General features: G+C 51.0%; 3 protein-coding genes across 3 annotated transcripts; 1 reads left to right on the forward strand and 2 right to left on the reverse strand.

Moving 5' to 3' along the window:
• Positions 1 to 363: 363 nt before the first annotated feature.
• Positions 364 to 1,239, reverse strand: TGAM01_v208435 (hypothetical protein; the record flags this gene model as incomplete). Its single annotated transcript, XM_018810208.2, has 2 exons — positions 364 to 1,098; positions 1,186 to 1,239. 2 exons carry the CDS (start codon positions 1,237 to 1,239, stop codon positions 364 to 366), a joined length of 789 nt encoding a protein of 262 aa, XP_018656585.2.
• A 1,020-nt stretch (positions 1,240 to 2,259) lies between these two features.
• On the reverse strand, positions 2,260 to 4,161 carry TGAM01_v208436 (2-methylcitrate dehydratase; the record flags this gene model as incomplete). The annotated part of the gene is made up of 3 exons (XM_018810209.1): positions 2,260 to 2,876; positions 2,956 to 3,733; positions 3,886 to 4,161. The coding sequence occupies 3 exons, from the start codon at positions 4,159 to 4,161 to the stop codon at positions 2,260 to 2,262; spliced, it is 1,671 nt and encodes a 556-aa protein (XP_018656586.1).
• An 8,016-nt stretch (positions 4,162 to 12,177) lies between these two features.
• Positions 12,178 to 15,116, forward strand: TGAM01_v208437 (hypothetical protein; the record flags this gene model as incomplete). The annotated part of the gene is made up of 2 exons (XM_018810210.1): positions 12,178 to 12,659; positions 12,743 to 15,116. 2 exons carry the CDS (start codon positions 12,178 to 12,180, stop codon positions 15,114 to 15,116), a joined length of 2,856 nt encoding a protein of 951 aa, XP_018656587.1.

Consider the following 15,116-nt stretch of genomic DNA (forward strand, 5'->3'; position numbering starts at 1 on the left):
ATAATACATCTGCTTGTTTTAATCGCAATCGTTCAGTTTGGCAGGCAAAACATCTCAACAGTCAATTCAAGTCCATCGAGATAGTGTATAAAGATTTCATTCAGTCTTTTGGATATATGAACTAGATAAAAAGATGACCTATTGGCATTCTCTCACTAGGTATGGGCGAGAAATGATATTCCCCAGCTTCAAAGACAACGTATGTAAGTATAACCACAACCCCAACCCGAACGCCATACTCTACCGGTTGGATAAATGAAAGAAAAAAAAGTCATTTGAGAAATGAGAAATGGCAGAATGAAAAATCAATGATCAATGACACTTTATGTGTCCCTCGGATATAGGTAACCACATCCCTCTCCATTAGAAGATGCTGTTGACGATGTTGCTACCAATCGAAGCACCTGCACCAAAGATGGCAGCGTTACCCAGCTTCTTTCCAAACTTCTTTCCGTACTCTCCAACTTTGCCGCTGCCGTCGCCGCCTTGCTGCTGAGAAGGCTGGCCGCCCTCAGCTATAGCCATGGGTGGGACGTTGGCGTTGTATGGGTTCTGCTGCGCGGGCGGTCCTGAGGGAGCCGGGTAGCCGTAGACGGGCTGCTGAGGATAGGCTACGGGAGCGGGAGCTGGGGCCTTCTGCTCCTGTTCCACGAAGACATAGTTCTGGGGGAAGATGCCCTCCAGGCCAGTACGGTGGTTGCGGCCCATCCACCAGTCCTGGTTCATGTACTCGTACACGTCGATCTTGTCGTCCTTCTCCAGGCTCAGGTCGCGAGCGTCGCTGGCATCGTAGCGGTAAAGGGCCCTAGCATGGGCCAAGACGGGCCTGCCTGGAGCTGGCGAGCGCGTAGGGACACCAGGCGCGGGAGTGTCGTCGTATGATGGAGGCGCTGGGGAGGGACCCTTGACGTTGAGGTTCTGGAAGGCTTGGACGGGAGGCGTCACAACAGCCGCGGCCGGGGCGGGTGTCTGGCTGGCAGAATGGCCTGCACTTCCAGGAGCAGCGCCTCGAAGGGGGGTTTCGGCAGGGAGAACTGAGTGGATGGTGTCGAAGGCGGCTTCGTTGATGACACCTTTCTCGAGAAGGCTTTCGAGCTCCTGTGTCCTTGGGTTAGCGGATCAGCTCCGTTGGATAAGGAGAAGAGAAGGAGAAAGGCAGTATTTCGTCGCTGCGGGCGTGCTAACATTCTTGATGTTTCGAAGAGACCGATTGGTCTCCATGATGGTTTGGCGATCCATTGTACTGGTTTGTGGGAGAGATCGTCGCTAACAAAGATGTCCGATTCGCAGATTTCAACAGCCACTATCGTAGGTAGGCTTAGAAAGAAAAGAAAAAGACCCCTGCAGCCCTTTGTTTAAAGATCAAAGCTCTCAAAGAAAAAGAAAGCTTGAGTGTGAGTCTGGGAGAAAAGAAGAAATAAAGTGGCCTGAGGAGGACATGCAGATGCGAGATCTAGAACTCGCAGGGGAGTCGGAATGGCGTTCCTGGTAAAGGCCGCGAGTCTTGGGGGAGGTTAGTGGGCTATGCTGGCTCTTGGCCCCGCTACTTGGCGCGGATTCCAGAAGGCGAGCAAATGTCCGCATATGGATTTCGGAGTCTGGTGGCTGGCCGAAATGACGGGCTTATAGCATGTTGATTTACGAGCAGAGATGGAATCACTGGATTAAGCAGAATCTGTGTATTCAAAAGATGCAGATGATAATATTGATATTTATTTATTACTAGCTTTCCGAGGAAGACTGCTTCAGCGTATTCCATACTCCGAGTCGAGCTCCATGGAGGCCACCACATATCGCTCCGGTACCTGCAGCGTTCCAGTACTCGAGCTCCAGTAAAACCCGTGCTACGGATTGCGCGTCTAGCCGCTCGAGCCGCTGTGGCTGGCTCCTGGAAGTCTCCCAGAAGCCATTATAGGCTGCTCTTGGCGAGATCGCCCCCTAAACATCGCCACTGTCCGGAGGCAGCCCAGTGCCACGGGTTTCTCAGCCCAGTATCGATACGCTCTGGTACGTTGTTCAGGATCTCGATGAACGAGGTGCTATAGAGAAAGTGATATTGGTGATTACATACGCTGTTCCGCCAAGAGCAGTAGGAAATATCAACACTGTTATGCAAGACTTTTTTTACTCTTTGTTGTTTTGAATTGGTATCATTATTATTTTTTGCTAGTCTTTTGTTATATCTAGTTGGCCCTTGAAAGCCAATTCATCATTGTATCATTTATTTGTACCCCATTTTTTGACGCCACCCCCTCATGTCTAAACAACAAACTTGCTCTCCTTGACAGCATACTTGTCAACGTACTCATCCACAGTCATGGCCTCCAGCCTCTTGCTGTCCAAGCTCAGCTCGACAAGCTCGTTGACGGTGGCCTCGGGGAAGTGAGGGCCCAGGTGGCGCTTGTACTTGGCCAGGATGACGGGCTTGGCCTCCTCACGGCGGAGACGGTGGCCCAGAGGAGCCTCAACGGCAACCTCATCGAGGACGGTGCCGTCGTTGAGCTCGACAGTCAGGGCGTTGGAGATGGTTCGCTGGGCAGGGTCATGGTAGTCCTGAGTGTATTTGGGATCCTCGACACACTTGATCTTCTGGCGCAGAGACTCAACCAGCTCAGAAGTAGCAGCCTCAGAGCCGTCAACGTAGTCGGTGGCCTCGAGGCGGCCGAAGACGAGCATGACGGAGCACATGTACTGGATGCAGTGGTCACGGTCGGCGAAGTTGTCCATGGGCTTGAACTGCTTGTCAATGATGCGGATGCAGGCCTCGTGGGTTCGGCAGGTGATGTTCTTGATGTCAGCGGCGGTCTTGCCCATGGCCTTGAGCTGATGGTGGATCTTCTCAGAAGCCTCGACGGCGGTCTGGGAGTGGAACTCGGCTGAGATGCGTGTTAGTCGTCTGAAATACAACCATGATTCTCTTCATGGATATTCACGGAGGGGAGAGCTTCAACTTACCAGGGTAGGAGACCTTGAACAGAACATTCTCCATCACGTAGCTGCCGTAGGGGCGCTGGAACTCAAACTTCTTGCCCTTGAACAGGACATCGTAGAAACCCCAGGTGGGAGCAGACAGGACGGTGGGAATGCCGCTCTCGCCCTTCATGACCTTGAGGGCCAGGTTGACAGCGCGCTGGCAGGCATCACCAGCAGCCCAAGATTTGCGGGACATGGTGTTGGGGCTGTGGCGGTAGGTTCGCAGACTCTGGCCATCGACCCAGGCCTGGGTGACGGCGTCGGCGATCTGCTTCTCGCTGAGGCCGAGCATCTTGGAGACGACGGCGGTGGAGGCAACCTTGACCAGGACGACGTGGTCGAGGCCGACCTTGTTGTACGAGTTGAGCAGAGCCAGGCAGCCCTGGATCTCGTGGGCCTTGATCATGCCCTCGAGCACGTCGCGGATGGTGAAGATCTTGCCGCCAGCCAGGTTGCCGCCGGCCTTGTTGGTGCGGTTGATCCAGTCAGCGACGGCCAGGATAGCGCCCAGGTTGTCCGAGGGGTGGCCCCATTCAGCGGCCAGCCAGCAGTCGTTGAAGTCGAGCCATCGGATCATGGCACCAATGTTGAAGGCTCCGTTGATGGGGTCCAGCACAAAGGGAGTGCCGGGAACCTTGGTGCCGTTGGGCACGACGGTGCCGGGAACGGTAGGACCGAGCAGCTTGGCGCACTCCTTGAAGCGAAGGCCCTCAAGACCGCAGCCCAGAGTGTCGAGGAGAATCCATCGAGCGGTGTCAAACTACGCGGTAACGGACAGTTAGTGATTGACTCCTACTCAAAGGCTGGCGAATTGAATTGAATTCATCCCGTTCAGTGGTGATGGTGGGGTTGTTTGATTTTTGTGTTTCGGCAAATGAGGGGCATCAGCAGCCACGGGCACAAGAAACTCACAGCTAATTCGGAGTCAATTGCCTTGTTGGCGACATAGTCGGCAATGTCCTTGATCTCAGGATCGTACTCGCGCGAAGAAGAAGACATGGCGGGCGCTCCAGACAGTTTGAACGACGAGGTTGAGAAGTTGGTGCGCGCGGCAGGAGTGGCAGCTTTGGCAGCAGCAAAGCCGGACGAGGCAAGGCGACTGGCGCCGATGGAGGCCGAGCAGAGACCGCGGGACGACTGGACTCGCAGCTTGGATGCTGATCTGATGCTCCGTGAGATGGCGGACATTGTATAATTGCAAACACACACAGAGTAGCTATGGAGACAACTCTTCTGCAGCGGTGGAAAGAAGAGAAGAAGGAAGACAAAAAAGAAGACGGGGGACAGCCGAATAAAAAGAAAGCACGAAAAAAAGCTTCAATGCCGCTATCCCCCAGAATCCGCTCCCGAATCTTGGAGAGCCGAGCCAAATCTCTCCTCCCCCCTTGCTAAGCTCCGCCAATCTCTTCCTCGTTCAGCCGCGGCATGCCGCCCGCGCCATCTTCGGCTAAACCCAGTCCCCAGCAAAAGCTGCCAGAGTTGCTCGAGAAAATGATAGCGAGTTGCGAGTGTAAGAAATCAAGGCCCCGGCGCCGGAGCCATCGGCCGCTCTTCACCTCGGCCATGGCAGCCAGCAGCCTCCGTCAGACGGAGCGCGTGTAGCTCGGATGCGGCTATCACGACCTGCGGAGATCGGCCCTTGCATCCGTTTATCTCGGCCTGTGACAGGCGTTTGTAATACATTCAGTTCTTTGTATGCATGTGGCGATATATGAATTACTCGGTGCGCTGCAGGGGAGACGTTGTACAGAACATGATGCAGAGTCTTACCACCACTATGTTACTACAAGAGGAGAATTTGAAGATGCAGCAGGCACTAAATATGGGTGCACTAAGCATATTCGATCTGGAATCTAGTCAATGGATTTTCAAAATCCCATAATTTTCTTCTCCCTTCCTTTAGTTGTACGTATTTCATATTGATCAGCACGAAATGTAGGTGATTGGCGTCCTATCTTGCTGAGTATTCTCATCATCTCCTGTTAGATGACGTGAAAGCTATGTCTAAGAGTACTAGGCCAGCTATACATCATCAAGCAACGCCAGATTCTCTGTCTATCCAATTCCCCATAGCCAACAAATTTATTCTCCAACCCAATCATAGTATCTTTGATTCACAGGAATCGCCGCGCAGCCCATTCTACCCTATATTTACCACATCGCAGCAGCCGCTCCAGTGCAAGTACAAAGAGTGCGGTTCGTATGATAGCGATCGGTCCATCGAATGCTGCATTGCTTCATATAAACCAGTGGAACTCAGGCATTCTACGTAAAAGAGATAATCTTTATAACGAACGCAATCTTGTATTCACCAAGCCAGATCAAGCGACGCTGACTACCTACACGTAGATCTATGTATAAACTATGCCGGCCTCCGAGCGGACCACAGCCAAAACATATCGACTAGAAAACAGAAACCAAAGAACAATAGCTCAAATTATTTCCACCCCAGATTTAATCTCCATATCGCTCGCAATGCAGAGGAGATGCAGTCCCACTGTTTATTGCCCTATGCCCTCTACAACCCCCATCATACGTCTACCCAGTAAAGAAGCAAGTAGTATCTGCATCTCGTATCGCCAAAGACGTGCAGTAGAACTAACCATAACTGGTCAGCGTTATATGAACGGCATCATCAATATACCAGAAGGAGAGAGTGGCCTTACCATATGTTTAATTGTCCTCCTCAAAGTCAGTTTTCTCAGACGAAAAAGAACGCTCGCTCCTCGGAGAGTCCGGGAGCACAACATATCTACCACGAATGGCAATAGTGAACTTGGGGCAGATGGGGCATTTTCCGTCCTTGATGTGCTTCTTGAGAACGGCTCCGGGCTTTCTGACGGCTGGATGCGGACAGACATCTCTCGAATCCTCTTTGAGCAGGCATTTCTCAAAGATGATACATTTCACCATGTGCGACGGGTTAGGCACGCAATCTTCGTGGACTGCTTCGGCAAGTGTATAGTAACACATACTGGCGTTGGAGATGATCGGGGTTGGTGACAATGGAATATCAAGGTTGGTCTTGTTAAAGCGGTGGGATACTCGAGAAAGAAGAACGAGATGTGCAAAAAGAGAAATGAGAATTGTCGATGGTATTTGGACGTCTCCTGCTTTTAAATATGCAGATGAATAACAGATACTAGTAGCTCGGCTGCTATTTAAAAAGTGCGCAGGCAAAATGCTTGAGGTTGTATGCTATGTGCTACCTCAGGAAAAAGCAAAGACGCCAATTTCGGTACGTATTACCCCAGACCAGTGCTCCCTTTGGCTGACAGTCGTACCGTAATACTAGCAGTCATTGCACGAGTACGGATTCGTGATGGACTCCATCTCCCTGCATTCAGAGAGAGGGGAAACCCCCGGTAATAGTGGCTTGATCTGATTAGCAGTCGAATATTGTCTCATGAAAAATTATTCAGTACTACTACTAGCAGCATAAAGCAGCATGCAACATACTAGGAAATGACGAATCGGTTATTGTGATCTCAGCTTGGAATGGGCCTGTCCGTTACTTCCCTTTGATCTTCGGCATCCTAGCCTTAGCTGAAAGGCAGCAATCTGATCAGAATAGCGCAGAGTTTTCGCCTTATGAGGATCAATTCAACAGATGAACCTTCCACGACGGCATTGTGCCCCCTCCTACTGCTTCGCCTCTGAGCACAGACGAAGATCGTCGGGGTGTGTGTACAGTACGCATATCAGGATTCCAACGACCCGTAATCAGGCAGGAAACCGGGGAACAGGCATTCGCACCAATGGTCTTCTAGCACGCTCCGCGGGCTGTATCAGACGGGGCGTATGCTTAAGTAGTCGCCGACCAGGCTTTACTCCAGCCAGAGAGGTCTGTATTAAGGCCTGTTGTTGTCTTGAAAAGGTCGGTATTAGCTATTATACGAGTGGTAAAGAGCGTCTACCTGTAGGATACATTGGGTCAAAGTGAGTTTGGCAGGCTGGTCGAAGCGAAAATAGTCCACACTTGTTGCAGCCTTGAGATGTGAGATATCACCAGTTAGCACTAATACAATGGGGCGAAACGCTCTCAACCAGTCACCGCTGTGAGAGGCTGCCAAGGACAAGCCTCAGTGACTTGACTATTTGGAAACTGTCTGGTAGTTTTTGAGAAGATTTCGTGGACGCATAGATCACTTACTCTCTCTGGATGCTGCCCAATTATTGCGTCAATTATCAACTATTGCGTCCATTGTGATTCTGTCTTGTCAAATCTGCTGGTATATGCTGTGAAACAGCGCCACATACGAAATGAACTCGGCAATAAGGTGCTAGTAGATAAAGCAGGTCTCAGTTGAACTGAGTAAACCGAGAGGCGCGTGATGGCCAAGATGGTCAGTGCAGAGAGTGATGGCTCCGAATCAAAGAGCTTGAATACAGAAGCCTTGATAGCGGCAAATATGACCGGGAAACTTGTAGTTACTAGTCCTGTAGGGAGGAGAGGGTACAATATTCGCATTTGCGCCTCTCAGTTTGCTCTGGTGAAACTAGCGCAAGTGGTCAACCTGAAAGGCTGTGTGACGTAGAATCAAAACAACCCCTTTGACGAAGACAGGCGGCAGGCTTCTCCACACTAAGAGAGAGAGAGAGAGAGAGAGCATCTTTCTCTTTGTCCCGGTTTTCTTGCCAGGCCCTTCTCGTCACATCCCTCCATCTTTCTCCCGCAACAGCACCGAAGTGGCTTGAGAGATATTGGACTCCGAACAAATCGTAGCAATCTCACAAAGGAAGAAGCAATATAAGCTCTGATCACTCTTTTCAATACTAGTAGTAGCTTCTCCTAAATCTTTGCTGTGGTCTCAAAGGACAGCGTGCTCTTGTTACGTGTATGCTCGTACACTCAAGGAGCATGCTGTCCGTAGAAACTGGAACTATTTCGACTAGTATGCGGCGTGGCTTTTTGGCCTATCGCGGAAAGAGAGTTTGAATCCTCGAAGAAAGCTAGACAAACGAGAGCCAGCGGCTATGGCTGCGGTCAGGGTACGTAGATAAGGGCTGGCTCTTGTCCTTGGGCTACTTCAACTGCTAGCCATGAAATGGTCCTTGCAGCTCTGCACCAAACGGACCAGAGAGGAGTTGCCAGGACATGCATTTGGGACAAGTCTCATCGCCTGACGCTCGACCACAGGCGTACCACTAAGTGCTTGGCCGGCCCCACGACGGATCGCTCTGGAAGAAAAAAGAAATGCGCGGTCCAGGCCATCTGCGGCTGAAAAAAGCTGCCAGCGGAGAGACTTGCGGCATCTGCACATATGATGGATTGCGAAGAAGAGAAAAATCTCGGGTTGTGTCTGTTATCACGGTTCTTGGTAAATGGCATATACGCTTGTAGAAGAGCTCGGAGCAAACTGGAGCAAACTATTTGATAAGTTTGTAGTGGACTGTTGGTTCATTTCACCTAAACAAGACCTGCCTCGGTGAGTAATAACAGCGCACTTTGCCTTCAAGCTCACATATCTAGGTATGCTGTTCGGCTCGGTTCGATCTCCGCGTAGGTACCTAGCCTATGATATGACGAGAATAATGGGCAGCGAGCAGGAGAGTAACCAGAACAGCCAGATCAATTTCGGTGAGAAGGAGGGGCGAATGGTTGAAACATGGTGGAGTCTGGAAAGCTAGGCTGCCTTGCCAGCTACCCATCCAATGCACGGGAGATGAGCTATTGCTGCAAGCAGCAACACGAGCAGCAGCAGCTGGCATAGCTTCACACCCTTATCAGCCTCATGTGCCGGGGGAGGGTGCGAGGATGAAATCCCGAACGAGTTTCGGAGGTCGGCTGTCCGCATACTCGATCGGTCGGCTCGGATAGGACGAGAAAACAAAGCTTTTGTCTTTAGTCGACGTATTGGTCTAAAGGCTTGAAATGGAAGTAGTGTTAGCAATGCTGGATAGAGGAGAAGCGGAAGTCATAGGAAGAAAGCCGGTCTATGATGGGGCGGAAACAGGCTTGCAACTCCATATCCCTTGTCATTTCTTGTCCTCACTTGGCCGCTTGATCACCTCCCACAACTTCTCCCCTGCGAGGTCTTTGTCATGAAGAAAAGAGAGGTAAAGAAGAAAAGGCCACAAACGAGACACGCAGATCAAAGTTTGCCTTTTTCCCTTGGGAAAGGGTTTCCGAGTGGTCAAAGGGTGCCTAGAGAAAGAGATACGCCGTCTTCGTGTCTGACGTGGTGTTGAGAGCAAAACGAGTGAGTACTGTATGAGGAGAGAGGGTTGACGAAAAGGTATTAGACTGCATGTGAGAATAAGCAGAGCTGCAGCTTGTGGAAGGGTGCATCGGGGCGGCTCGAATTGGACTGCTAAAGCGATGCGGCCTGGCGTCAGGTACCGCTACAAGGCACTGCGGGGGCGCTGCGGGGGATGGGCGTGTGGTTTTTTGGCCCGGCTTGGCGCCGCTACCAGGTACCGGTACCTGTGCTGCGACCCGACTTGCAATCGCTACAGTACATGCATGTTGCTGTCTCGCCGGCTTCACTCTCTGTCCCTGTCCGGCTGCATCTGCCCGGCGGCTTTGCTCTGCGCCTGCGCTAAATCGGGGGTGTGTGCTTGACGTAGCAGCTCAATAGTGCTAAATTACGAAACGAATAAAGGCGTTGAAGTGTCGAGCAAGTACCAAATTGTGAAGCGGTGAAGTGGAGGGAGATGCTCTAGGCGTGGATAGGCGAGCTGTTGCAAGTACCCCGAGCCTGATTTACGGCACGCGTTGGACCCGGAAAGTACTTCTGGCCAATTCGTACTGGATGCAGCAAGCACACAGTGGAGATCGGAGTAGACTCTCCTGCCCCGTGGATGTATCTTCTTTTTCTCTCCTTTTTTTCCTATTGCCAATGGCACATACTAGTAGACCAGCAGTCTCGAGATATTACTCAGATATTTGGATTGCGTCAAGTAAAGCCCCGCTGCTATCTTGCGCTAATAGCGGCAAGTGGGCGCGCCAGAGATCTCTCGAGGTGGTGGATTTGCGGGCACTCCCGACCAGCAGCCAGCCTAGTACAAACCAAGATTATGGTTCTTACGACGGAACTCGGGTACCTTGCGCTTATGGCAAAAACCAGACGTTGGCCCTACAAGGCGCTACCTATACCAGCTTGCCGGGAGATCATTGTTAGGAGCAAGAGATCAATATGATATGATACAGCATCTAGTGGCAGGTGGCAGATGGCAGATGGCAGATGGCCGCGAAAAGCTACATGTAGCTGCTGACACAGTTCCGCTCTCCACCCATCGATATCTGACGATCATCTCTCGTTGAGCTCGACAGTGTTTCATTAGCTCGCACCTAAATATGGACTGCCCCATATCTACTATTCACGAAGCTCTTTCTTGGTTTCCTTTTTGCCGCTCCTATCACTACTAAAGCCTGCCTACGCTGACGTCTACGCCACCCAAACATTGAACTTACATGTACGCCATGAGCAACTAGTAGATTGTAGTGAAACAGAGTCCAAAGCTGCTGCCGGGCTAATCACTCTCAGGTGCGCGACGAGACATCCCCGCCCATTTCCCATTTCCCGGATTCCCCGCCTATGGGCATCTCTCGATCGAGATAGTCCTCACGGGGCTTTCAGGATCGGGACAAGGGGGAACTTTGGCAACTTCCTTCGAATGACAGATTGCTCGGCTGGGTGCTTACTCGCGCCATTCGCCTCATTCTCAGACCCCACGGCGCTTGGGCAGCCCATACCGCAGTGCTGTGCTCCTTTCTGCCTAGTCAAGAAGGCCAAAGCCCAGCTTTGATGCAAGGGGGAAGAGGTGGAAAACCAATGTCGCAAAATCAAGGGCACGCGGAGGGCATTTCACTCGGTGAAGGAAGCTTGGTGCAGTCAACCTGCCATCAGCTCCTCTACCAGGGGCCTCTACCCGGATACGACTAACAAACTCCGCGGATGGGCTAGTATTTGTCTCCGTTTACAATGATACCTAGAGTGAGGTAAGTGGACGTTATTCTGACTGTACGGTATATAGGCTTAGCGGATGTTCTTCTGGTTATTACGTACGCCGTTGTAAACGCGACGAGCTGATCGTTTTAGCTGCATGATAGCTTTCGCGTTTTTGGCGTCTCGTCTCAGCCAATGGCAGCTAATTTGGCAGTTGAGCGTGACTCTGGCAGGTAATAGCGTGAATAAGTGCACGAAGCAACGATACTATTGCCATTCTAAAGAAGAGACATGGGAATAGACGAGAAAGTGATAAAGGAAAGAAAGAAAGGAAAGGAAAGGAAGAAGAAGAGGAGAAAAATGGGTAGAGACAAAGTAGAAACAACTCGTGCGCACTACTCGTCTGCGTAAAAGTTGGGTATGAGTAAGTCTATCTCTACCTACCTTAGTACATACCTAGGTAGTACCTACGCATTGCACTGCATCTACCGCCTTGATGCATGCAGAAAGCATGTACCTGTCAGGTTCGGATACATTTTCGGGTACACAACAGCAAATATGCCTGGGCATGCTTGTAGCTCAACGAGATGATCATTATCACTCTCGCTTGACCTGGCTTGACCTGGCTTGATAGCAAACAATCAGAATCATATCAAGTATAGCTTCTTCAGAGCACTAAAGCCCTTGAGGCTCTGTAAATTAGCGCAGTATTTTCAAGAGACATCTCTTGTAATTTCTAATTTTGACTTATCTTATTCTTCAGTTCAAGTTCAATTTCAGAAGCCTTTATTGATTTTCGCTCAACTCGCTGTCTGCCTGCTTATCCCATCTTATCCAGGTTCAAAGCCAACAAAAAATAATTATTCACAAAGCAGCCATCTATTTCTGGTTTGATTCTGTTCCCATTGCATCTCTGGTAACTTGGCTGCTATTCACTTGGTTAGTCATGCTCATCGCTGTCTACTAGTGGTTTGTCTGGCTGCCGCACCTCTGCCTTCTTCACGACTACCACACTGCTCCGCAAGGCGTCTCTGCATTCAATTCAACAGCCGCCAGCACTAGCCATCTGCTGACTTATACCTATTTTTTTTTTTTTTCCAAGTAATGATACTATGCTGCTATGGCTTTGCTGTTCTTACAATTGATACTGACCTCAAATTTACTACAGACATCATTGACCAGACGAATTCGTCACCGAACCTTTTCTTTGGACCTCCCGAGTACTTCCTTCCAAGCTTGGAGATATTCGATCTTGACTGCATTTTTCTCCGCGAACCTAATCTCTTCATTATTTGAGCGCATTTCCCCCACTATGCCTGGCGGATCTATCTTGATTTATCTGATGAGGCGAGACCTCAGAACCGCCGACAACCCCATCTTGTACAAGTTATCCAGTACCGAGCATGGTTTCACCCACCTGCTGCCAGTTTATATCCTGCCGCCCGATCAGATTGAAGTTTCTGGTCTCGTCAAAGATGGCAAAATGAGCCCATACCCCCCCGCCAGGTATGATCTCTCGCAGCGTTGGAAGTGCGGCCATCTCCGCGCAAAATATATCGCAGAGTCCCTCTGGGACTTGAAGAGAAATCTGGAGAATCTGGGAAGCGGACTTGTCATCCGTGTTGGTAGTTTTGACGATATTCTAAACGGCATGATCCAGCACTACGCCGCCAATCAACATGGCCCCCAGGTTACGGCTGTGTGGATGACGGAGGACTATGCGCCCGACCAACGGAGGGAGGAGCAAGCTGTGTCTGCAATATGTGAGGCACGCGGTATCAGATTCGATCGCCTGTATGATGTAAAGTATTTCATGCACGAGTAAGTTTACCAAATTTGATTTACGATGGACTTTTCTAACTCGAGATGATGAATAGTCTCCAACTACCCGAGCCCAAGACTAGTATCGACTGCTTGCCTGATGCCTTTCATCTCTTCTGGCGAGCCCTGAATACCGAAGCTGAAAAACCTCTCGATCCTTTCCCTGTCCCTGCACGCTTTTCTCTGCCTTCTTTCCCGGATCACGCATCGCTTCCTCCCCAAGAATCCCCATTTGAGATTCCCGGTACACTCGAGGAACTCATTCAGAAGATGCAGAGTCCTGTGCACCTCCCGATGGTCCATCTGGATAGACCCGAGCTTCGTGATACTGCAATACCGCAAGCGTTACTCGGTGGGGAAACACGTGGCCAGCAGCGAGTTGGCTACATCATCAAGAAAGGGATTGTATCGTCTTATCATCTCTTGTCGGACGATGTCCATGTGGGCGATGCCTATCACGGCCTTCTCTCCTATCTAAGCCTTGGATGCATTACGGCGCGGCAAGTCCACCAAGAGCTTTTGAAGCTCGAATGCGGCACGGACCCTGGTTTGGCTCAAACTCTGGGTTTCGGTAGAGGCTGTAGCGCTGGAACAGAAAGCATCCGATACCATCTACTGGTGTTGAACTTTATTCGCCTTAGCATCGTCAAGCATGGCAGCGAGTTGTATAACCTCGAGGGTGCTGGGATGGGCAAAAACCCACTCAAGACGTGGAAGTCATCAGTCATCCGAGACCTTGATAGACCGGGTCAAGCTGTCGACAATGTCGTCAGCATGACCCAGTTCCTGATGGGACTCACGGGCTTTGGCCTCGTCGACGCCATTATGCGACAGCTTTACATTACAGGCCAAGTAACCGCTCGTGGTGAAGAGATTGCAATAGGTTTCTTCGCCTTGTATGCGGGCTTCGACTGGCGCTACGGCGCAGAGTACGTGTCGTCGCTGTCCACTGTCCACGATCCATTTTTTTACTTCTATAGCTCGCAAAACTATGCGGGTGTTGGCCCCAGCTGTGAGGCCAAAGATTCTAATATCTCTCTCGCCGAAATATCCCAGCAAGTCGACCCCGACGGCACCTTCATTCGGGTGTGGATGCCAGAGCTGCGAAACTTCCCGAGAACGAAGAACGTTTATCGAGTGAGCACCACCGCATCTTCGCTGTTGCAGCGGTATAGACTGGCATCCAGCATCATGGTAACTCATGAAGTGCCATCCGCTGCGGAAACTGGCCCTTTCACGGAGACCACCAATGCGAGGAGAGATCCGATAGAGAATATTGCGGCTTTAGCTCGAAGAGAGGATAGATCTATTCCAACGGAGTCTATCAGAGGGCCCGGCGGGCTCGAAGAACTTGGGCCCAGACTCGGGTTTGGAGATCGAATTCATCTTGAGGCGCCACTCGGGCTTGAAGAGCCAAACGAACTGCCTCAAGGACCACCTCCTAGCTCACGGGGCCCATCTTTACCTTCTCGTTCGGGCCGTGGCGCGGCTAAGGCCCAGGTGGCTTCGACGACGGGTACACCTGCGCCACCAGCAGAAGCAACTGTCCGTTGGAACAGCATGGCTCTTGAACAGATCAATCCGTTGGCCCTTCATCCAGTAACGGCGCCGCCTCCTCCAGTACGGCTTCCACAGATACTTCCAACTCAGTATTCATTTCGTCCAGTGCATATGTCGGTCTCCCAGCTAAGCAATCAAAGCTACTATACAACTTCGTTACCACCCCTACGTCCACAATCTCGACTTTCTCTTCTGCCAGCTCCTGTTGATGCATACTTTCCGCCATATCGGCAGCAGACCCTAAGTGGGCGTTCGAGTCCAGCTCGTCAATTGCCCTTTCTACCAGCAGCGCCATCGCCGCCGCCGCCGCCAACTCTATCTTCTGCAGTTCCCCACCTCTCCAATACACCTCAGGTTCCACTCCCACAAGAGGATACTCCGAGAGCTTCTATTGAAGATCATCTGCCCCCGGCGACTATGGTCCCACTTCGCCGAAGTCCTCGCAGGCTTCGACCAAGAATTGCTGTGATACCACATCCGGCACTTGCAGGGTTTCTACCCGTTGTTGCCGAGCCGGAAATTATACGGTATTATACAGGACAGTTGAGGCAAACCAGGTTTCGGGGGAGTTCGAATTATACGTTTATTGATCTCCCTTTCCTCGACAGCAACCGGATACATATTATACCTTGTCCTCGTGGAGTTGTGCCGCTCCGAGGCGATCCTGACCTTGGCATCTTCCGCGAACCACTTGCTTCTGTCCCGGAGGATGTTGATTTGGAAGCCCTCGATGAGCTCATAGACGAGGTAGATGACGATGAAGTTGCTGTTCACGGTCCTCGTATTTGGCATAGCCGTAGAGGCTCGCTAAATTTGCGCCCCTATCGTGGGCGGCGTCAACCTTCTCGGTTCAACTCTCGTTATCGTTGA

This window comes from Trichoderma gamsii, assembly GCF_001481775.2.
Source record: "Trichoderma gamsii strain T6085 chromosome Unknown Scaffold_35.2, whole genome shotgun sequence".
Classification (NCBI taxonomy): Eukaryota; Fungi; Ascomycota; class Sordariomycetes; order Hypocreales; family Hypocreaceae; genus Trichoderma; species Trichoderma gamsii.